The following is a 23,528-nucleotide window of genomic DNA, read 5'->3' as shown; positions in this document are numbered from 1 at the left end:
AGTAGCTGGGACTACAGGTGCCCGCCACCATGCCTGGCTAGTTTTTTTTTTTTTTTTTGAGACGGAGTCTTGCTCTGTCACCCAGGCTGGAGTGCAGTGGCCGGATCTCAGCTCACTGCAAGCTCCGCCTCCCGGGTTCACGCCATTCTCCTGCCTCAGCCTCCCGAGTAGCTGGGACTACAGGCGCCCGCCACCTCGCCCGGCTAGTTTTTTGTATTTTTTAGTAGAGATGGGGTTTCACCGTGTTAGCCAGGATGGTCTCGATCTCCTGACCTCGTGATCCGCCCGTCTCGGCCTCCCAAAGTGCTGGGATTACAAGCTTGAGCCACCGCGCCCGGCCAATTTTTTTGGTATTGTTTAGCAGAAACGGGATTTCACTATGTTGGCCAGGCTGGTCTTGAACTCCTGACCTCAGATGATCCGCCTGCCTCGGCCTCCCAAAGTGTGGGATTACAGGCGTGAGCCACCACGCCTGGCTGGGTTAGTTTTTGTATTTTTATTTATTTATTAAAAAATATATTTTTTGGAGGCAGAGTCTTGCTTTGTCGCCTAGACTGGAGTGCAGTGGTGCGATCTTGGCTCTCTGCAACCTCCACCTCTGGGCTTCAAGCATTCTCCTGCCTCAGCCTTTTGAGTAGCTGGGATTACTGGTGCCCACCACCATACCCCCCTAATTTTTTTTTGAGACAGAGTCTTGCTCTGTCACCCAGGCTGGAGTGCAGTGGCGCAATCTCGGCTCACTGCAAGCTCTGCCTCCTGGGTTCACGCCATTCTCCTGCCTCAGCCTCCCCAGCAGCTGGGACTACAGGTGCATGCTGCCTCGCCTGCCTAATTTTTTTGTATTTTTAGTAGAGATGGGATTTCACTGTGTTAGCCAGGATGGTCTCGATCTCCTGACCTTGTGATCCGCCCGCCTCAGCCTCCCAAAGTGCTGGGATTACAGGCGTGAGCCACTGCTCCCGGGCAATTTTTGTATTTTTAGTACAGATGGGGTTTCACTGTGTTGGCCAAACTGGTCTTGAGCTCCTGACCACAGGTGATCCACCTGCCTCGGCCTCCCAAAGTGCTGGGATTACAGGCATGAGCCACCATGCCTGGCCACAATTTTTGTATTTTTGTATTGAGGTTTCACCATGTTGGCCAGGATGGCCTTGAATTCTTGATCTTAAGTGATCTGCCCACCTCGGCCTCCCAAGTAGCTGGGACTGCAGGTGCATGTACCACTATGTCTGACTGTTATTTTATTTATTTATTTAATTTATGTTTTGAGATGGAGTGTTGCTTTTGCCCAGGCTGTAGTGCAGTGGAATGATCTCGACTCACTGCAACTTCCGCCTTCCGGTTTCAAGCCATTCTTTTGCCTCAGCCTCCTGAGTAACTGGGACTACAGGCCACACATGGCTAATTTTGATATTTTTAGTAGAAACAGGGTTTCACCATGTGGGCCAGGCTGGTCTTGAACTCCTGAGCTCAAGTGATCTGCCCACCTCGGCCTCCCGAAGTGCTGGGATTACAGGCATGAGCCATTATACTCGGCCAGTGCCTGGCTAATTTTTAAAGGATTTTTTTGGTAGAGGCACAGACTTACCATGTTGCCCAGGCTGGTCTTGAATTCCTTGGCTCAAGTGATCTCCTGCCTCAGCCTCTCAAAGCTCTGGGATTCTAGGTGTGTGCCACCGTGCCTGGCGGGAAACCAGCTTCTTCTGGCCTCTTGGCCACAAGCCCCGGGCCTATCCTGCCCGTGGCTGTCCTGTTCCCCATCATCTCAACCCTCCTGGCACAGGGGCCCTTCTGAGATGGAAGCTGCCAGACAACACTGGGGCCTGCCCCTCACCACACAGGTTGTCGGCAGGTTCTGCTGGTCCAGGCCTTTTCCCGTCATGGGGCCCTGCCTCTCTTTTCCAGCCCATCACTTATTCATTAGTTCATCCGTTCCAACATGTTTTTTCCCCTCTTATCAATGCTAAGAATCCTGGGAAGAATGAACCACTTTCTCTGCCCTCAAGATCTTTTCATTTAAGCCAAGACCTGAAGGTGGAGGTCTTTGGGGCCAGGGGCCAGGGAGGAGAATGGTGTTCTAGGCAGAGGGAACCGAGTGGTGTGTGCAGAGGCATGGAGCCCGGGGTTTGCAGATGTCTCACATTGAGGGATGAGGCTGGCAGGGCAGGGCTTCGTAGCCACCCAGAGAGACCTGTGGACTTCATTTCATTTTTTTTTTGAGATGGAGTTTCACTCTTGTCACCCAGGCTGGAGTGCAGTGGCGCAATCTTGGGTCACTGCAATCTCCGCCTCCTGGGTTCAAGCGATTCTCCTGCCTCAGCCTCCTGATTAGCTGGGATTACCAGCTAATGTGCCACCACGCCTGGCTTATTTTTTGTATTTGTAGTAGAGACAGGGTTTCACCATGTTGGCCAGGCTGGTTTCGAACTCCTGACCTCAAGTGATCTGCCTACCTCGGCCTTCCAAAGTGCTGGGATTACCGGTGTGAGCCACTGTGCCCTGCCTCATTTTGATGGCAATGAAAGTCCCTTTCCTGTTTTATTCAATTACCTATGAATTATTGTTTTTAGTAGAGATGGGGTCTTGCTATATTGCCCAGGCTGGTCTCTGACTCTTGGGCTCAAGTGATCCTCCTGCCTTGACCTCCTAAAGCGCTGGGATTACAGGTGTGAGACACCATGCCCGACCACATTCTGCTGATTTTACCTAAAAGTTTCCCTACCGGAGGGCAGTTCATTTTTTAAATCCTTAGGGGACCCTCATAGTGTATTTTGTTTGTTTGTTTGTTTGTTTGTTTGTTTTTGAGATGGGGTTTCACTTTTGTGGTCCAGGCTGGAGTGCAGTGGTGCAATCTCGGCTCACTGCAACCTCCGCCTCCTGGGTTCAATCGATTCTTCTGCCTCCTGAGTAGCTGGGATTACAGGCGTCCAGCACCACTCGCGGCTAATTTTTTTTATTTTTAGTAGAAACAGTGTTTCGCTCTATTGGCTAGGGTGGTCTCGAACTCCTGACCTCAGGTGATCCACCCGCCTTGGCCTCACAAAGTGTTGGGATTATAGGCGTTGAGGCACTGTGCCCGGCCACCATGGTGTTTGTAGTGAAAATGCACAGAGCACTTGCTCCTTATTCTGAGAAGCGTACCGTGGATTGCGTGTGGGGTTTACCGGGAGCAGATCGACTCACCCCAGTTCCATGGTTGGCTGGACGTGGGTCATGAGTGTTTCCCAGCCCTGCAAGGTGTGAAGGCCCTCTCTGTGGCCCTGTCGCTGTGTCACACTGACCTGGCCCTGTCCCTGCTCGAACCAGGCTCTTATGTAAGCCGAGGCAGCCACTCACAGACTGCCTGAGAGACTGCAGGGCTTTGTGCGGTCTCCTGGGTCTTTCTAAATTCTTTTTTTTCCCCCCCATTTGAAAGTGAACAGGGATCACTGGCCGGAGCGTGGGAAGTGGGCTTGTCCTCAGGGTGAGGGCCAAGTTGGGGGTGGGGGTGGGAAGTTAACACAAGCCCTGGGGCTTCAGGAACCATCTGGAAACAGGCTGAAGTCAGGGAGCTGAGCCTCGAGGCTCCTTGTGGGGAGAAGCTGTTCCTGCAGACACACCTCAAGTGTCTAACTCAGGAGGCGGGCAGGTGGGTGGAGCTGCTGAATGAACGTTTCTCAGGAGCTGGGTGGGGTTGGAGGATTGCAGAGGGTGGGGTGGGGGTGTGTGTGCAGATACTGGAATTCCTGAGGAGACATGTATGGTTGGAAACAGTGTATTGTTGGGATATTACTTGTTTCAGATAATCGTCCCCACCCCTGCGGAGTCTCCCTTTGTTGCCCAGGTTGGAGTGCAATGACACAATCTTGGCTCACTGCAACCTCTGCCTCCCAGGTTCAAGCGATTCTCCTGCCTCAGCCTCCTGAGTAGCTGGGATTACAGGCGCCCGCCACCACGCCCGGCTAATTTTTGTATTTTTAGTAGAGACGGAGTTTCACCATGTTGGCCAGGCTGGTCTCGAATTCCTGACCTCAAATGATCCTCCCGCCTCAGCCTCCCAAAGTGCTAGGATTACAGGCGTGAGCCAACGCGCCGGGCCCAGAGAATAGTTTTAACAAAGTCTCCCAGCCAGGGGTGGGGGATCCACAGAGGACAGAGCTGGAGAATCCCGATCCAAATACTGGTGTGGGGACGGTTTCTGGAGAGGCTGGCTGTGTGGTCTTGGTCTGAATGTGACAAAATACCTCCAAGAGGCCTCTGCCCCTGACTCAGCCAGGCTGTGCTCATCACCTTGTCACCACTCATGTCTGAGTTCTCCTCACGGCACTTGGCACCTTCTGATAAGGCATGTTTGTGTAAGCTCCCGGCTCTACCCTGTAACCCCTGGCCCTGGGGAGGGTCTCCGGATACTTGTGGAATGAGTATGTGAATGTTGGTTAGAGGCCACTGTCCTACAGAGCAAAGCACGGGACAGGTTCAGGCGTTCAGCCGCATAATTGATGTCTGCCCTCAAAAGTCACTGCAGCTGATGAGGACAAAGGTGCTTGCATGATCTCAGGGTGTGCGGCCATTCTGTGGGACTGGCAGGTCTGGCTTTGAGCGTGGGTCCTGAGCTTATAGCATATCCTTGATGACAGTAGTGGAGGGTTCTGCTCTTCCTTGAACCTGGCTCATCTTTTGCTGCTGTGGAGTTTGGCCATTCCTTTTTTTTTTTTTTTTTTTTTTTGAGACAGGGTCTCGCTCTGTCAGCCAGGCTGGAGTGCAGTGGCACGATCACGGCTCCCTACAACCTCCAACTCCTGGGTTCAAGGGATTCTTGTGCCCCAGCCTCCCAAGTAGCTGAGACCACAGGTGCGTGCCACCACGCCCAGCTAATTTAAAAATTTTCTGTAGAGACAGGGTCTTGCTATGTTGCCTGGGCTGGTCTTGAACTCACGGGCTCCAGTGATCCTCCTGCCTCTGTTTCCCAAAGTGCTGGGATTACAGACATGAGCCACCACGCCCGGCAGGTGGCTTGTTTTGAACCAGTGACACCTCAGAATCTAGGAACTAGGGTGTCCTTTTCACTACTTCCCTCCTCTATTCCCTCCCTGGTCCAAGCCACCTGAGGCTCTGCCCTGGGTTGTTTCCAAGCCTCTCACCGCTGTCTCCGAAGCCACATTTGCTCCCCTACTGTTCCTCTGTCCCCAGCAGAGATGATTCTTCGAGAAACCCAAGCAGCCTGTGGCCCTCCAGCGATTCCTCATTGCTCAAGGGTAAAACCTAAAGCACTTGTCTTGGCTCCACTCCAGCCTGCTGCTCAGCTGCTCCCCCTACAGTTTACTCAGTTCCAGCCTCGGGTGTCACCCGCCTCCCCAAAGCTCTGTGCTACCTCAGGGCCTTTGCATTCCCCGCCAGGGAGCCTCATGCTGGCCCTCTGCTGAAATCCCATTTCCTCAGCAGGGCCTTCCCGGGCACACCCACTGTGGCCCTCTGGGCCCTCTGCCCTGCTGTCTCCTCTCCACAGCGCCTGGTACATCGTGACCCCGTATTATGTAATAGGTGCTTTGTTCACGTCCCATTGAGCACCAGCAAGCCTGGGGGGTGGGGGGGATGGCCTCTCTCAGTCGTGCACACTGTCATATCCCGGCCCCTGGATCACTGCCCGCATGCTCCTGTCACACGTAGACCCGCCTGACTGCCATTCATCACCGAGCCCAGCAGCTGGCACAGGCAGGCCCGGCGCAGCAAGAGGCACAGTCCATGTTGCTTGCTTGCATGGCGACCTGCAAACTGCACAGTTAGCAGAAAAGGTTTTTGGGAGTGACAGACACCCCTGCACACGGTTGAGCCCTTTGTAAGTCTCCGTGTGACAAGTACCTCCCTGCTGTGCTTGGGAAAGGGCTGCGACTTGGGAAAAGGCTGTGTGGGTTCCCCGGCTTCTTCCTGCTGTCCCCGAGGAACACTGGAAATGGGTCACAACACAGCAAGTAATTGCAGCCGCCCTCAGGCAGAGCTGAGTGGCTCAGTATTCCATTCAAGGCTTGATCAGAGCTCCTCTGGGCCACATAGAGCCCCCAGGACATGGCTGGACTAGGAGTTGGGGCCCTGATCTCCCTCCCTGGCCAGGTCACGCCCGCCATGTCACTTGACTCTTGGGGACCTGCCTGGAAGGTGGGGGAGTGATCCAGGCTAGCTCGTCCCTGGGGACCGAGTCCTGCTGCACCTGGGGTGGTCACAAATCTGCTTTCAGAAAAATCATGGGGGTGGGGCTAGGGGGCTACTCAGCCGGGAAATCATTACAGACATTTCCGATCGTGGATCGCAGTGAAAGTTTTTGGGCATCTAACTCGGAAGTAATTCTAGATTTGGGATTTTTTTTTTTGCTCTAAGAAAACTCCACCTTAGGCCAGGTGCAGTGGCTCACACCTGGAATTTCAACACTTTGGAAGGCCGAGGTGGGCACATCACTTGAGGTCAGGAGTTCAAGACCAGCTTGGTCAACATGCTGAAACCCCGCCTCTACTAAAAATACACAAATTTGCCGGTACAGTGGCACGTGCTTGTCATCCTGGCTACTTGGGAGGCTGAGGCAGGAGAATTGCTTGAACCCGGGAGGGAGAGGTTGTCGTGAGCAACCTCCTGAAGAAATTTTCTTTTTCTTAATTATTTATTATAGGAACAGGGCTCTCACTATCTCGACCTGGGTGCATGCACTACCATGTCTAGCCTGGAGTTTTTATGCTTAGAACCTTTGGTCACTGAAATATTTCTTAAACATTAAATTTCTTTTTTTCTTTTCTTTTTGTTTTTAAGACGGAGTCTTGCTCTGTTGCCCTGCCTGGAGTGCAGTGTCGCAATCTTGGCTTGCTGCAACCTCTGCCTCTGAGGACAGGTTCAAGCCATTCTCCCATCTTAGCCTCCCAGGTAGCTGGGACTGTACAGATGCACGCCACTACACCCAGCTAGTTTTAGTATTTTTGGTAGAAACAGGGTTTCACTATGTTGGCCAGGCTGGTCTCAAACTCCTGACCTCAAGTGATCTGCCCACCTTGGCCTCCCAAAGTGCTGGGATTACAGGTATGAGCCACTGCACCCAGCCTAAAAATTAAATTTCAATTCAATGTGATAGGGTAATTAGTGCTAACCTTCAGTCATAAACATGTATTAGTATAAGATCCTATGAAGGAGGTGAACAGAAACCAACTTCAAAGCGAAAGAGAGCAAATGTTAAAGAGCTTATTCATAGCCTCTTATTTTTTTTTAAAGGGATAATGGTAGGGTTCAAATTACTAAAGCATTTAGACTCTGTAGATAGATTTAACAGAGCCCTGTAAATGTTTATGTAAAAATTTTAATACCGACAGTAGGCCAAAAATGACATCTTTGGCAACTCTTAAAGCTTAGGTAAAAAATACTAGATGTCACCTTAAAAATGTTGGGGGTGTATATAACATTTGCAAAATTATTTTAGGAGCAAAAAGTTTGCAGAGCACTGAGTTTGCACACTCAGATATTTCTGTCTGATTCAGGATGGGAGGGTGGTGGCAGCTGGTGCTTCTCAATGAACTGGATCTCTCCATGTGGATTTTTTATTATTTTATTTTATTTTTTATTTATTTATTTTTTGAGATGGAGTCTCGCTCTGTCGCCCAGGCTGGAGTGCAGTGGCGCAATCTCAGCTTATTGCAAGCTCTGCCTCCCGGGTTCATGCCATTCTCCTGCCTCAGCCTCCTGAGGAGCTGGGACTACAGGTGCCCGCCACCATGCCCGGTTTTTTGTTTTTGTTTTTTGTATTTTTAGTAGAGACGGGCTTTTACTGTGTTAGCCAGGATGGTCTCGATGTCCTGACCTTGTGATCTGCCCGCCTCGGCCTGCCATAGTGTTGGGATCACAGACATGAGCCACCGCGCCCGGCCTACTTTATTTTCTGTTTTTTGAGACAGAGTCTCACTCTGTTGCCCAGGCTGGAGTGCAGTGGCATGAACTCTGCTCACTGCAACCTCTGCCTCCCAGGTTCAAGCGATTCTTGTGCCTCAGTCTCCGGAGTAGCTGAGACTACAGGCGTGTGTCACCACACCCAGCTAATTTTTTGTGTTTTCAGTAGAGATGGATTTTCACCATGTTGGCCAGGATGGTCTCAAACTCCTGACCTCAGGTAATCCACCTGCCTTGGGCTCCCAAAGTGCTGGGATTATAGGCGTGAGCCACCGTGCCTGGCCTAATATGTATATTTTTTTGAGTCAGGGTCTCATTCTGTCACCCAGGTTGGAATGCAATGGTGCTATTATAGTTCACTGCAGCTTGGGCCTCCTGGGCTTAAGCAGTACTCCTGCCTCAGCCTCCTAAGCAGCTGGGACTACAGGTGCATGCCACCTACAGCCGGCTACTTTTGTTTAATTTTGGTAGAGATGGGGGTCTTGTGATGTTGCCCAGGTTGGTTTTGGGTCTTGGACTGTGGGCCTCAAGGGATCCTCCTCCCATGGCCTCCCAACCATGTGGATGTTTAATGGGCATTTCTTTTTTTTTTTTGAGACAGAGTCTTGCTCTGTCGCCCAGGCTGGAGTGCAGTGGTGTGATCTCAGCTCATTGCAACCTCTACCTCCCGGGTTCAAGCGATTCTCCTGCCTCAGCCTCCCGAGTAGCTGGGACTACAGGCGCATGCCACCACGCTCGGCTAATTTTTTGTGTTCTCAGTAAAGATGGGGTTTCACTGTGTTAGCCAGGAGAGTCTCCATCTCCTGACACCATGATCCGCCCCCCTTGGCGTCCTAAAGTGCTGAGATTACAGGTGTGGGCCACCATGCCTGACCCTAATGGACATTTCAAACTTTACATGTCCAAAATGGAGCTTCTGATTTTTCCCCTTGAACCTGCATTTCCCCACCCCAGTTTGTGGCAGTTCCGGCCTGTTACCCAGGCCCTAAGCTGTTTGACTCTGCTCTTTCTCTCCTACCTCATGTCCAAATGTCGGCACATCCCTAAGCTCAGCATTCTGGAATTTAACCTCTTCGCATCAGCCTCACTGCTGTTACCAGGCCTAAGCCACGGGTTGGCAAACTTAATCCACCTAGTAAAGATCTTAGGCTTTGCCTAAGGGTCTCTGCAGCACTACTCATCTCTGCCGTCTCTCTTTTTTTTTTTGGGACGGAGTTTTGCTCTGTCGCCCAGGCTGGAGTGTGGTGGTGCGATCTCAGCTCACTGCAACTTCCGCTTGCCGGGTTCAAGCAATTCTCCTGTCTCAGCCTCCCAAGTAGCTGGGATTACAGGTGCGCATCACCACGCCCAGCTAATGTTTGTATTTTAGTAGAGACAGGGGTTCGCCATATTGGCCAGGCTGGTCTCGAACTCCTGATTTCAAGTGATCTGCTCACCTTGGCCTAAAAGTGCTGGGATTACAGGCATGAGCCTCCGCATCCAGCCATCTCAGACATCTTAGTGGCAGTGATACCACTACAGTGGCAGCCATATATGAATATATCACATACAGACGTCATCCAGTGAGCATGGCACGTTCAATACAACTCTATTTATGGCCACCGAAATTGAATTTAATTTTCACGTGTCATGAAATAGGTTTCTTTGATTTCTTTTCCACCCGCTTAAAAATGGTAAAAACCTCATTTATTTTTTAAAAGATAAAACAAATGTTAAAGCCATTTTTAATTTGTTCAAAAGCCGGCAGTAGACCAGAGTCGCCCTCTCGGCTGTAGTTTGCTGACCCCTTTGTCTAAGCCATCATTATCTTCACAGAATTATTTCTACAACCTTTAATTGGACTTTTTTTTTTTTTTTTGAGATGCAGCCTTACTCTGTTGCCAGGCTAGGGTGCAGTGGCGCGATCTCGGCTCACCACAACCTCCGCCTCCCGGGTTCAAGCAGTTCTCCTGCCTCAGCCTCCCAAGTAGCTGGGACTACAGGCATGTGCCACCATGCCCAGCTAATTTTTGTATTTTTCATAGAGACGGGGTTTCACCATTTTGGCTAGGCTGGTCTTGAACTCCTGACCTTGTGATCTGCCCTTGGCCTCCTAACCCGGCTAAGTTTTTAATAGTTTTTGTAGAGATAGCGGTCTCGCTATGTTGCCCAGCCTGGCCTCAAACTCTTGGGCTCAAGTGATCCTCCTGCCCTGGCCTCCCAAAGTGCTGGGATTACAGGCATGAGCCAGTGTACCTGACCTGCACTCTGCTTTTGGCCACTTTATAAAATACTGTAGGCCAGGCACGGTGGCTCATGCCTGTAATCCCAGCACTTGCGGAGGCCGAGGCATGCAGATCACGAGGTTAGGAGTTTGATACGTGCCTGACCAACATGGTGAAACCCCATCTCTACTAAAAATACAAAAATTAACTGGGCATGGTGGCGTGCACCTGTAATCCCAGCTACTCAGGAGGCTGAGGCAGGAGAATCACTGGAACCTGGCAGGCGGAGGTTGCAGTGAGCCGAGATTGTGCCACTGCACTCCAGCCTGGGTGAGTGAGACTCAAAATGTCTCAAAAAAAATAAATAAATAAAAAATAAACTGTACACCTGGCCCCATCAACTGCCACTCCCTGTCCGCTTTCCTTTTTTTCTTCTTTCCATGTCACATGTCACGTTTGAATATATTACTCACAGCGATTTATTTCATTGTCATTCTTTCTTTGCTAAGATGTCAGTTTCATGCGAGCAAGGATTTTTGTCTTTCCTTCTATAGCTGAACCCCAAAGTTCTTAACAGTGCCTGGCATGTGTCAGTGAACAAACAAGCCTCAGTTTCCTTATCTGCAAAAGAGGATGAACACATTGCAAAGGAGATGATTCGTGTTGAGGATGAGCCTCGGTGCCTGGCTGGTTGTGAGTGGGCAGGTGGTGGTAGCTGCTGCCGCTTGTATAAGGCCAGACACATAGATCCCAGTCTAGGCTATTTGGCAAGCTGAGCTCATGGGGGTGGACTAACCTGTCTGCTGGACTTGGGCAGTGAGGGGCTTGGCTCCTTCAGTCAGTTTGTGTCCGCAGGGCTCAGCCTCTGGCCCCCTTCCAGCTTCCTGGTCCGACAGCGCCTTCCTGCCCTGAGCTGGAGAGAGACCCGGATGTGGTCACCAACTGCTACCCAGCCGTGGGTGCAGGGATGCAGTTCTGTACCATTCCCCGGGGGTTTGGGACCCGGGGAGTTGGGTGGTTGGTTCTTGCACTGGAGCTCCTTGAGGGCTGGCCCCAGTGGCCAGGAGCATCAATTTTTTTTTTTTTTTTTGAGACGGAGTCTTGCTCTGTCGCCCAGGCTGGAGTGCAGTGGCCGGATCTCAGCTCACTGCAAGCTCCGCCTCCCGGGTTTACGCCATTCTCCTGCCTCAGCCTCTCGAGTAGCTGGGACTACAGGCGCCCACCACCTCGCCCGGCTAGTTTTTTGCATTTTTTAGTAGAGACGGGGTTTCACCGTATTGGCCAGGATGGTCTCGATCTTCTGACCTCGTGATCTGCCCGTCTCGGCCTCCCAAAGTGCTGGGATTACAGGCTTGAGCCACCGCGCCCGGCCCAATTTTTTTTTTTTTTTAGACGGAGTCTTGCTCTGTTGCCCAGGCTGGAATGTGGTGGCATGATCTCAGCTCACTGCAACCTCCACCTCCTGGGTTCATGTAATTCTTCTGTCTCAGCCTCCCAAGTAGCCGGGACTACAGGCACATACCACTATGCCTGGCTAATTTTTATAGAGACAGGGTTTCACCATGTTGGCCAGGCTAGTCTCGAACTCCTGACCTCAGGTGATCCACCTGCCTCGGCTTCCCAGCGTACTGGGATTACAGGCATGAGCCACCGCACCCGGCCAATTATTATATTTTGTGTAAGAGACGGAGTTGTGACATGTTGCCCAGGCTGCAGGAATTCCCTAATTCATAAGCAGTCCCTGTGTTAGATCCTCTTGCAGGCACACCCATTTACTAATTGGAGAAGCAGACAGGCAAGGCAGGTCTGACACCGCCCCCTGTGGCAGTGCCTCTCAGTCAGCATTGAGGACATGCCCCTGCTTTTCCAGGCCCATTGACGGTCTTAGTTTGTGACAGGAAAGCATGCAGGAGGCATTGCCCAGCTGTAAACCCTGCCTGGGCCCCGCTGTGGTATGAGTTGCTGATAGCCCTTCTGCTCTGGTACAGCCTGGCTGTGTGAGGCTGTGGGGCAGAGGCCAGCGGGCTGGGTCCTCAGGCCAGGCAGAGGCTCAGTCCTCAGTGTCTGCTGGAGGATTGCATGCAGGGTGGTGGTGGTGGTGGTTTTTTTTTTTTTTTTTTTTTTTTTTTTTGGTTTTACCCTTATTTCTTTATTTCTTCCTTTCTTCCTCTTTCTCTCTTTCTTCCTTTCTTTCCCTCCCTCCCTTCTCTTTCTTTTCTCCTTCCTTCCTTCTTTCTTTCTCTCCTTCCTTCCTTCCTTCTCTCTCTTTCTCTCCTTCCTTCCTTCCTTCTCTTTCTCTCCTTCCTTCCTTCCTTCCTTCCTTCCTTCCTTCCTTCCTTCCTTCCTTCCTTCCTTCCTTCCTTCCTTCCTCTCTCTCTCTCTCTTTCTTTCTTTCTTTCTTTCTCTTCCTCTCTTCCTTTCCTTTTTTTTTTTTTTCGTTGGACAGAGTCTTGCTGTGTCTCCCAGGCTAGAGTTCAGTGGCGTGATCTCACGCTTACTGAAACCTCCGCCCCCAGGTTGAATCCATTCTCCTGCCTCAGCCTCCCGAGTAGCTGGGACTACAGGCGCCCGCCACCACGCTCAGCTAATTTTTTGTGTTTTTAGTAAAGATGGGGTTTCACTGTGTTAGCCAGGATAGTCTCGATCTCCTGACCCCACGATCCGCCCCCCTCGGCGTCCTAAAGTGCTGGGATTACAGGTGTGAGCCACCGTGCCTGGCCTTTCTTTTTTTTTGAGATAGGGTCTCATTTGTCGCCCAGGCTGGAGTACAGTCAGTGGTGCAGTCATAGCTCACTGCAGCTTTGACCTCCTGGGCTCAAGCAATTCACCTACCCTGGCCTTCCAAAGTGTTGAGATTACAGGTGTGAGCCACTGTGCCCGGCCTTTTTCTTTTTTTTTTTGAGATAGCATGGCTTCTGTCCCCCAGGCTGGAGCGCAGTGGTGCAATGATAGGTCACTGCAGCCTTGACCACCTGAGCTCAAGCAATCCTCCCAGACTGGCCTCCCAGAGTGCTGGGATTATAGGCGTGAGTCACCGCGCCCGGCCTGCCGTTTCCTTTCTCTGTTGCACGTAGCCCTGTTCTCTAGAACGGAGGCGTTATTTTATTGTAGGAGCTTTTGGGCCTGAGCAAGCTGGGTGGACACTCACATTGGCACTTGCAGGCTACTTACCTCGGGCAAGGGCTTCCTCGTTCCCAAGCCCCAGTTTTCCGAGCCACTTAACAGGCATCACAGTCCTTTGCCTGGGTGAGGCCTGGGTGGCGGTCTCAGCACAGCCCCAGGTACGGGGTGAGCATCTGATAGATGTCACTGCTGGTGGCACATCTGAATGAAACAGGCCAGAGCAGCGCCGCTCTGCGTGGGCCAGTGCTCCTCGGAGGCCCGAGGGCACAGCCCCAGGGAGGGGGCGTAGGCCATGGGTGCCACGGAGAATGGGGGCAGGCCCAGGGCTGAGACCCAGGTTTTCCGACTTCCCGTTGTGTTTGTCCTGTGCCATATTCGTCCTCCGACTCCTGTGGCTGCATTGCGCAAGCCGGGAGCTCGTGCGTCCGAGGACCATCCTCCAAGGCTGGATTGCTCCCTGCTCTCTTGGGGCTCCGCTGGGTGGGAATAGCAACTCCAGCTTCTCGGGGCCCCGGGCTACCGCTGTCTCTGCACCTGACCCTGGTCTCAGATCCAAGAGCCTAGGGACATTGGCATTGAGACCCTGGCACCTCTCGACTTGCCAGCACGGGTGGGAGACAGGAGCAGAGTGGTCCAGGGGCCTGGGAGTGGGAGGTCAGCGTCTCTCAGGGTTCCTCCCCACTCCGGGTGACATTCTGCTTCTGCCGTGGCGCCTCGGGGAGGCAGGTGCGGCCACCCCTGGGTGCTGCTGAGAAATGAGGTCACATGCTGAGGCCACTGGGGAAGGTGGTATTTCTGGCTGAGCAGGCGTGGCCTGTGCAGGGTTCCTGGCAGCTGAGCCCTAGGTCTTCTCAGCCATCCTGGCATTAGCAGGTTGACTTGATATTTCTGGAAGTGGGAAGGAAACGGAGCCGAGAGGGCCGACCTGCTGAGCCGGGGTCCAGATGAATGTGTCAGAGTCTCTGCATTTGTGATGTGGGTGAGGTGGCCGGCTTGGCTCTGGGCATGATCGGGCCAGGCCTCCGACCTCTGTGCTGGGCATTGCGTGGACAGGGAGCTCAGGCGATGAGTGCAGCAGCGCTTGTGCCCAGCACAGGGATGGTGAGTGCCCGGCTGGCCAGCTGCAGGACCTGTCGGACCCTTTGTGTCTTTACTTGGGGCCCTGGTTGCACCGACCAGGGGTCGCACCTCCAGCCAGGCCTCTTGTGCCCCAGACCTGGGAGAAGACGCTTCCTACCAGGGAGTGCAGTCCCCTGTGGGGTCCGAGAGAGCCTGCTGGAGCTTTGAGCTCAAGAGGTGGGCTGTGTGGCACTGCATCAGCTCTGCGAGGGGGCCTTGGAGGCCCATGTGTGGTGGGGTATGGCCTGGCTTTGAACATGCACGCATGGTCTTCTGGGCTCTGGGATTTACTGCTTAGATCTTGGCCTCTTCTTCTGTGAAACGGAGTTAATGGTTCCTGCTCCCCTCCGGCCGCTGTAGGAGAGACGTCTGGGAAGCTGCGGCAATTCCAGCCCCAGGCAGGGAATGTGAAATAACTGTTGGTAGCTGTTCTCACCCATCACCATCGGGCAGGTCGAGTCCTAGGACACACAGAAGTTGCAGGTTCATAAGCCATGGTGGGTGAGGCCGGCCCAGAATCCAAGCTCCCCATCTGGCCCAGGTCTGCCCCTAGTCTGGGGCTGAGAGGGCGGGCGGGCACCTTGCTGGGTCCTGTGATGTGGACTCTGCCGCCAGCAAGGCCATTGAGCCTGCTTGTTTACAGCTGGGAGGGGACTGGGAAGCACCAGGCTTGGCTTGTTTGTGAAGCTGCGGAAGCCGAAGCTCCAGAGGCCTTCTGTGCCTGGCTGTGTGCGCCAGGCCTGCGCGCTGCGCCTCCAGGGGGTGGGCGGGAATTGCAGGCTCAGCTCTTCTAGCCTGGGCTCAGGTGGTACCTGCTCCTCCCTCCTTCCCTGTAGCTCTCATCCCACACCCACTCCACTCTCAGGCCATCTTGCCTTTACCTCCATAGTCTGTCCAGAATCCTGAATTTCACCGCTTGTCTCTGCCTTGTGTGGTTTTTGTTTTTGTTTTTGTTTTTTTTTGAGACGGAGTCTCGCTCTGTCGCCCAGGCTGGAGTGCAGTGGCCGGATCTCAGCTCACTGCAAGCTCCGCCTCCCGGGTTCACGCCATTCTCCTGCCTCAGCCTCCCGAGTAGCTGGGACTACAGGTGCCCGCCACCTCGCCCGGCTATTTTTTTGTATTTTTTTAGTAGAGACGGGGTTTCACCGTGTTAGCCAGGATGGTCTCGATCTCCTGACCTCGTGATCCACCCGTCTCGGCCTCCCAAAGTGCTGGGATTACAGGCTTGAGCCACCGCGCCCGGCCTGTTTTTGTTTTTTTTTGTTTTTTTTTTTTTTTTTTTTTTTTTTTTTTTTTTTGTGATGGAGTCTTCCTGTGTCGCCCAGGCTGGAGTGCAGTGGCGCGACCTCTGCTCACTGCAACCTCCGCCTCCTGGGTTCAAGCAATTCTCCTGCCTCAGCCTCCTGAGTAGCTAGGACTACAGGCATGCACCACCACGCCCGGCTAAGTTTTGTAGTTTCAGTAGAGATGGGGTTTTACCATGTTAGCCTGGCTGGTCTTGATCTCTTGACTTAGTGATCCGCCTGCCTCAGCCTCCCAAAGTGCTGGGATTATACGTGTGAGCCACTGCACCTGACCTTGTTTTTTTTTTTTTTTTTTTTTTTTTTTGAGGCAGGGCCTTGCTTTGTCACCCAGGCTGGAGTGCAGTAATGCAATCATGGCTCACTGCAGCCTTGAACTCCTAGGCTTAAGCATTCTCCTGCCTCAGCCCCTGAGGAGTAGGTGGAACTATAGGTACGAGCCACCACACCTGGCTAATTTTTTATTTTTATTTTTTGAGACAGGGTCTTGCTCTGTGGCCCAGGCTGGAGTGCAGTGGTGCGATCTCGGCTCACTGCAACCTCCACCTCCTGGGTTCAAGCGATTCTCCCGCCTCAGCCTCCTGAGTAGCTGGGATTACAGGCGCCCACTGCCATGCCCAGCCATTTCTTTTGTATTTTTACTTATTCATTTTTATTATTATTTTTAGACAGAGTCTCACTCTGTTGCCCAGGCTGCAGTGCAGTGGCACAATCTCAGTCTCTACAACCGCCGTCTCCTGGGTTTAAGTGCCCATTGTGCCTCAGTCTCTCAAGTGGCTGGGATTACAGGTGTGCGCCACCCCATTCAGCTAATTTTTGTATTTTTAGTAGAGATGGGGTTTCACTATGTTGGTTAGGCTTATCTGAAACTCCTGAACTCAGGTGATCTGCCTGCCTCAGCCTCCCAAAGTGCTGGGATTACAGGCATGAACCACCGTGCCCAGACCCAGCTAATTTTTTTTTTTTTTTTTTTTTTTTTTTTTTTTGAGACGAAGTCTTGCTCTGTCGCCCAGGCTGGAGTGCAGTGGTGCAATCTCGGCTCACTGCAAGCTCCGCTTCCCGGCTTCATGCCATTCTCCTGCCTCACCCTCCTTAGTAGCTGGAATTACAGGCGCCCACCACCATGCCCGGCTAATTTTTTGTATTTTTAGTAGAGACGGGGTTTCACCGTGTTAGCCAGGATGGTCTCGATCTCCTGACCTTGTGATCTGCCCGCCTCGGCCTCCCAAAGTGCTGGAATTACAGGCACGAGCCACCGCGCCTGGCCGGACCCAGCTAATTTTTATAAATAATTTTTGTAGAGGTGGAGCCTTGCTCTTTTGCCCAAGCTGGTCTTGAACTCCTGGGCTTAAGTGATCCTTCTGTCTCAGCCTCCCAAAGTGCTGGGATTCCAGGTGTAAGCCACTGCGCCCAGCCTACTTTTCACCTCTCTGCAGCTCCCTCTTTGCTCCCAGCTCCTGCCCTCACTCCTCCAGGCTCTTCCACCCAACAGTGGCAAGCAGGTAAAGCTGGGGAAGCCAAGTCTTGAACCTGAGCCAAGTCTCATCCCTCCTCTGCTCAAGAACCCTCTATGGCTGCCACTTGACTCAGAGTAAAATTTAGTGTCCTCCCCATGGCCCACAAAGCCGTGGCACAGACCGCCACATCACCTTTCTGCCCTCACCGCCTCCCACTGTCTCCCTGACTCACTCTGCTCAGGCCACGCAGGCCTCCTTCCTGTTCAGACATGCTAGGTATAGTGCAGCCTCAGGGCCTTGGCATTTACTGTTCCCTCTGCCTGGACTGCACTGGTTCCCCCACTGTCTACTGGCCTTTGTTCACACGCCCCTTTCTCAGAAAGGCCTCCCCTGACCACTTGAAAATGGCCATCCTCTCGGAGGTTGTAGTGAGCCGAGATCGCGCCACTGCACTCCAGTCTGGGCGACAGGGAGACTCTGTCTCAAAAAAAAAAAAATCTGACCTAAATCTGACCTCCCCCTCAACCTTCTAGTTTTGTTCACAACTCTTGGTGACAAAACATGCTAGTGGCTGTCTGCCCCCACCCCCTACTTCCCCAGCACGCACAGGCTAGAGTTCAGGTCCCATGAACCCCAGAGGCCGGCTTGGTGTTTTTCACTGCCATATCCCGGGAGCTGGAACAGGGCCTGGGATGTGGGATGGAGGGAGGCAGGAATGAATGAATGGATACATGAATGCAGGCTCCCTGAGCTCTCTTGGCTGGTGGCAGGGCCAGGGTTAAGGTCCCATTCTGCACCAGAGCTGTCTCCCTCCCTGACATCGGCTTTGGGACTGTGCCTGAGCCGGCTGCGGCGGACGCCCTTCCAGCAGGCGGGAGTGAGGCTGTGCGGCCACAAGGGGGCAGTGGAGAGCGTCGCAGTCTCCGCCGCTTGCTGCCAGTCATCCCGGTGGTGACGGGTCAGCTCAGCCTCTGCACTGAAAGTCTCTCTCCTTTGTTAGCGTTTGGGTTCACTGTGGCCAACTGGGCGAGGCGTCACTGCACCAGCTCTCTGGCCCTGGCTTCCTGTGGATGGGCCTCTTCAAGACCATGGTCAGTGTCCCGGGAGAAGGGGCCTGTGGGTCCTGCCAGGGCTTGGCCCCCGTGTGCACCTGGAATGGCTGTTCTGCTAGTGTTGGTCTAATCATACTTATTTATTTATTTTTTTGAGACAGGGTCTTGCTCTGCCTCCCAGGCTGGAGTGCAGTGGTACGGTATCAGCTCACTGCAACCTCTGCCTCCTGGGTTCAAACAGTCCTCCTGCCACAGCCTCCTGAGTAGCTGAAATTACAGGCATGCACCACCATGCCCAGCTAATTTTTGTATTTTTAGTAGAGATGGAGTTTCACCATGTTGTCCAGGCTAGTCTTGAACTCCTGACCTCAGGTAGTCCGCCTGCCTTGACCTCCTAAAGTGCTAGGATTACAGGCATGAGCCACCGTGCCCAGTCATCATATTTATTCTTTTTATTTTTTTTTTGAGACAGAGTCTCGCTGTGTCACCCAGGCTGGAGTGCAGTGGCCGGATCTCAGCTCACTGCAAGCTCCGCCTCCCGGGTTCACGCCATTCTCCTGCCTCAGCCTCCCAAGTAGCTGGGACTACAGGTGCCCGCCACCTCGCCTGGCTAATTTTTTTGTATTTTTAGTAGAAACAGAGTTTCACTGTGTTAGCCAGGATGGTCTCGATCTCCTGACCTCGTGATTCATCCACCTTGGCCTCCCAAAGTGCTGGGATTACAGGCGTGAGCCACCGTGCCCAGTCATCATATTTATTCTTATATAAGATTCATCCTAAACTAGGGATGATTACGGTAACCCTGTCAGATGGCAGCTGGGGACAGCACACTTTGCCATGAGGATATGGAGGTTCAGAGAGGTTGGGTGACGCCCAGGGCCACACAGCTAGTAAATGGGTAGGTCTGCTTCTATGGGTTGTTCACCCACCAGGTGGGCGCAATCCCAGGAGCTGTGACACGTGCTTAGAAAATGAGAGCCCTCCTTTTTACTTCTCCTGCCCCCATTAGTAATATCTTCATGATCACAAAGACAGTGAAGACGGGCCCTGTTGCTTGCGGTACTCCCCTCCGGGCTTGGGAGGCACAAACCTCGCCCCTGCTCCCCTCCTGCAGGGTGGGCTTCGCGCCCCACCCTGCGTCCTGGCTCTTGGCCCTGCCCTGACCTTGTGCTGCCACGAGTTGCTGTTGGCTGGGCCCGGGAATCTTGGGCCTCCTGGTGAGAATTCCTCTCAAGCTAGTGGAACTGTCATCACAGAGCCACAGGCCGGCAGAGCCACCAGCCCGTGCCCCAGGCCAGAGCGCCTGCCTGCCCGCCTATTCCTGCCCTCTCCTTGCCCATCGTGCCTGAGGCTATGGAATCACACCCCATGCCCATGGCCAGTGCTGGGACTTTGCTGACACCAGTAGCCCCCTCCCACAGGTATCCCTTCATCCGCCCAGAGCATCTCAGCCCCTCCCAGCCCCGTGGCTCTGTGGGCTTCCTCAGGAGGGCCTGCCTCTCCTCCCTGCCTCACCGCTTCTCCTGGAGATGGGGCCAGAGCCTGCCGCCTCCCTGTCTGTGCTCAGGACCCCCTGCCTGGGGCTCTGTTCAGCAGCTGCCTGTGCCCTCTGCAGCCCTGGGCTTCCCCTGGGAGCCCCTGCCCGCTGCTGGCCTCAGGCCTGGGCAGGTGTGTGTGTGTGTATGTGTGGCAGGCACAGAGCAGAGGTTGCAGTGGCAGTGGGATGTGGGGCGCGGAGGCCTTGATGAGGTCTCACTTCAGCCCTCCCTCTGGGGGTGGGGAACCTCTCCTGCTCCTCCCACCCGACTGTTTTTATTTTGATGGGTATTTGGGGCCTGTTTGTTAAAATAATTTATTGAGGTGAAATTCACGTAACATGAAACTAACCGATTTAAAAGTGAACAGTGGCATTGAGTGCACACGCAGCATCGTGCAGCCTCCAACTCTGTCTCGTTCCAGAACATTGTCCTCACTCCGAAAGAAGACCTAGCAGCAGCCACTCCCCATTCCCCTGCCCCCGCCCAGCCCCTGGCCTGTCATCTGCTCTGGGCATTTGACATAGATATGGGACCCTTTGTGTCTGGCTTGTCTCACTTAGCGTAACTTATTTCTTTTACCCCACCTGGAATATCTTATTTAACTTTGTTACTTAGAAATAATTATAGGCCGGGCCAGGTGGGCTCACGCCTATAATCCTAGCGCTTTTGGAGGCCGAGGTGGGCGGATTGCCTAAGCTCAGGAATTTGAGACCAGCCTGGGCAACATGGAGAAACCCCATCTCTCCTAAAACACAAAAAATGAGCTGGATGTGGTGGTGTGTGCCTGTAATCCCAGCTACTCGGGAGGCTGAGTCAGGAGAATTGTTTGAACTTGAGAGGTGGAGGTTGCAGCGAGCCGAGATCGCACCACTGCACTCCATCCCGGTGACAGAGTGAGACTCCGTCTCAAAAAAAAAAAAAAAAAAAAAAAATAGAGACACGGGGAATTGCAAAAATAGTATGGAGAGGTCCCATGCTCCCCCCAGAGCCTTTCTGTCCTCTCTCTAGGAGGAGATGGCCGATGAGCTGGGGATTTGGGGCAGGAAACGGGAGAAGGGCAGCCGTCCCACTGAGGACTCATCCTGCCCAGGTGGCCCTAGCCATGGGCATTCCTGTCCCCTGCAGCCCGGGCTTACCTCTTTGCAGGCTCGGGCGTCTCCTCTCCTTGGGCTCAGGCTGGCCTGGTCGCCGCTGCTGCAGCTGTGCGTGTGGCCCCTCTCTCGGCCGCCCCCTCCTGCCGCAGCCTGGCGTCCTCTCCCAGCAGCTAGCCGGGACCCCGATGGCCGTGCTCTCCCTCCTGGGCCCTGGTTCGGTGCCCAGGTTGGGGGGAGCAGGGTAGGATTTCACCCCTCCCCCTAGCAGCTGGCTGGACAGGGAGAGGGGCTGGTTGTATTTTAAGCTGTTGAGTGGTTCAGCAGGAACTCGGAGGCCTCCTCTCCCTGTGGACGCCGGGCTGCCTTCCTGCGGGCCACACGGGCTCAGAAGCATGTGGGCACTGCCTGCCTGGGGCCCGGGAACTATTAATATACCTGCAGCCACAGGCCAGGCCCTGTGCCCGCCCAGGGCCCTGCTGTGCTAACCCTTTCCCGTGCATCCCGCCCCCTGTCCTCTGTCCCTCTCCCACAAATCCCCTTGGTGGGGTCAGACGTCCCGCGTGGTGTGACCGAGCTCTTTTTTCTGGCCCCTCCATGTGCCAGCTCTTTGGCCTTGTTATCGCTGTGGCTTGGAGGAGCTCAGTAACCTTCCCCTAGAGGCCACATGGCCAGGCAGTGCCTGGAGTTGACAGCAGGGACTCAGGAGGCCCCATGGGCCAGAATTTCCTGGCTGCTGGGCCCATTCCCACCCTCCTGTCCAGGAAGTGGGGGCGAGTGTGTCATAGCTGGGGAAATAGGCCCCCATGGTGTGGTGACCGCCAGGCCAGCAGGGGAGTGGGGATCTGAACCAAACCCCCAGGCAACAACACCTCCCATCCCATGGGGTGTGCCCATCTGTCAGGGGTCACCTAGTGTACCCCACGCACCATTGCAGGGGACCCTCACAGTCCTGGGAGGTAGTCCGCTTCCTACCTGCCCCCTTCTGAGGCCTAGAGAGAGGTGACATGCCTGGGGTCCCCCAGGGACTACAAGGCAGGGCTGGTTACGGTTCCCGAGTGCAGGCCACCAAGCCCCCTTGTCTCCCACTGTCGTTGGGAGTGTGCAGGAGGGGTGCCCACCTTCTCTGGCTTGACCGTGGTGCCCTCTCCCGCAGGGTGGGCCCTAGCTGCCATGGCCCAGTCTCCCTGGGGTCTGGGTGGGTGGACCTGCCCTGGGATGACCCCGGCCCAGAGGTTTGTTTCTGAGCGTTATGTCCTGCTCCTTTTCCTCAGGCAGCCTCTGGGGGCCCCCGCTGGGGGTTCTGTGGGTAGGAAGGGTCCCCCAAGAATTGCTGGCCGGTGGCTGACTTGGTATCAGGCCTGCCTGCTTGCCACGACCCCTGTGTGATAGGATTGCACTGACCCCTGCATAGGCTGGGTCAGATCCGCGGGGACTGCCTCCCTCCAGCCCTGCCCCTCTGCACCCCCATCGTTCATCACTGGCCTGGGGGCTCAGGGAGGGCTGGGCCAGACTCCTCCCTCAGGGGCTGGCACAGGCCTGGCTCTTGGACGCAGGAAGCGCCGGGCTTTAGCGGGGTGCAGGTCCTGGGTAGGGGTGCAGTGTTTGGGCTGACTCAGTGGGAAGCCTGCCTCACAGGTGGCTACAAGGTGAGAAGTGGGTGGGGAGGAAGGTCGGGGAGGCCTCCTCAGCCCAGACTGGAGGCGCTTGCCTAAAACTTCCAAGCACCCCGATCCTTTCCACACTTTGAGAGAGGCTCTCTGCACCCATAACTCCAGAATCTGTCACCTCCCTGGTAACACAAATGCACAAGGAAAATAATCCGAAGTGTCTCTTACAGCTCCGAAGGGGAAATGGATGATCTGTCTCGTGGATTCTCAAAATAGCTGGGATTTCTCCAAGCCCAGTGAACTCCCTAGGCCTGAGCTGTGAGCTGGGGCCTGCACGGCCTGCTGGCCTCTCACTCTCCTCAGGCCGCTGGCTCTGTGCAGGGTGGGGGCTGGGAGGTGTCACCATGGCTGCCCCTGGGGCTTTCCCTGTGCTGGTGCTGTTGAGGGACTGTGACCCCTCAAAAACTGCTTTCAGGGCAGCCTGGCTCCCGGGGGTCACCTCCTAAACCCCCCTCAGAGAAGGTCTGTGGCACGGCTCCTGGGAGGGGGGCGCAGTCCGGGCTGGTTTTATATTTAGCTGGGCTGTGGCTGTGGTTGCCACTCGGGTTACATCTGGCACAGAAGCCGGCAGTGCCAGGGCCGGCACGGGCTCCTTTCCAGCACCGCGGCAGAATTTGATCGCGCTTGCCCGGCCCAGGGCTGCTTCGCGTGGGGAGGTCGGTGGTGGGGGCTGACGGCTGGCAGCTGGGGCTGCTGGCCACCGTGGGCAGAGCCGAGCGGCAGGGCTGGTGGCAGGCGGCATGGACATGAGCTTGAACTTGGTGGCCCGGGAGGCCACCCCAGGTCTCCTCCCTGGCCTCAATGGGCTCCCCAGGCCCGCACCCCCAAAGGTGGCCAAGAAACCTAAAAAGGCTGTTCTCTTCTTCGAGGTGGAGATTCTGGATGCAAAGACAAGGGAGAAGCTGTGTTTCCTGGACAAGGTAGGACCGGAACATGGGCTGCACTGGGCCAAGGGCACTGGGTCCAGGACCCCCCTCCTTCCAGCCCAGGAGCTGTCCAGTGGGGCCCTGTGGAGGGGTATGCCCTCACTTGGGGTAGGGTAGATAGCCCCGTCCCCTGGGTGTGGCGGGGAAATGG

General features: G+C 54.4%; 2 protein-coding genes across 8 annotated transcripts in view; one reads left to right on the top strand and one right to left on the bottom strand.

Annotated features, from left to right (window-relative positions):
• The window catches only part of LOC126942447 (uncharacterized), a 36,126-nt gene extending 14,712 nt beyond the window's left edge, over positions 1–21,414 (bottom strand). For all 4 annotated transcript variants that reach the window (XR_007721568.1, XR_007721570.1, XR_007721569.1 and 1 more), the window contains exons 1-3: positions 20,827–21,414; positions 13,272–14,803; positions 10,897–11,013 (exon numbers count right to left, since the gene is read on the bottom strand). Coding sequence is in view for 1 of the 4 variants with exons in the window: in XM_050769970.1 (XP_050625927.1) it covers positions 10,897–11,013; positions 13,272–13,659 (505 nt within the window). In the remaining 3 variants the exon portion in view is untranslated. The remainder of the gene's footprint in view (positions 1–10,896; positions 11,014–13,271; positions 14,804–20,826) is intronic.
• TECR (trans-2,3-enoyl-CoA reductase) overlaps positions 1–23,528 on the top strand; it is a 37,120-nt gene that overhangs the window by 10,130 nt on the left and 3,462 nt on the right. For all 4 annotated transcript variants that reach the window (XM_050769944.1, XM_050769945.1, XM_050769947.1 and 1 more), the window contains exon 2: positions 23,321–23,371. In XM_050769944.1, the coding sequence (XP_050625901.1) occupies positions 23,321–23,371 (51 nt within the window). The remainder of the gene's footprint in view (positions 1–23,320; positions 23,372–23,528) is intronic.

This window comes from Macaca thibetana, chromosome 19 (assembly GCF_024542745.1).
Source record: "Macaca thibetana thibetana isolate TM-01 chromosome 19, ASM2454274v1, whole genome shotgun sequence".
NCBI lineage: Eukaryota > Metazoa > Chordata > Mammalia > Primates > Cercopithecidae > Macaca > Macaca thibetana.
This window is presented reverse-complemented; position numbering and strand designations above follow the sequence as displayed.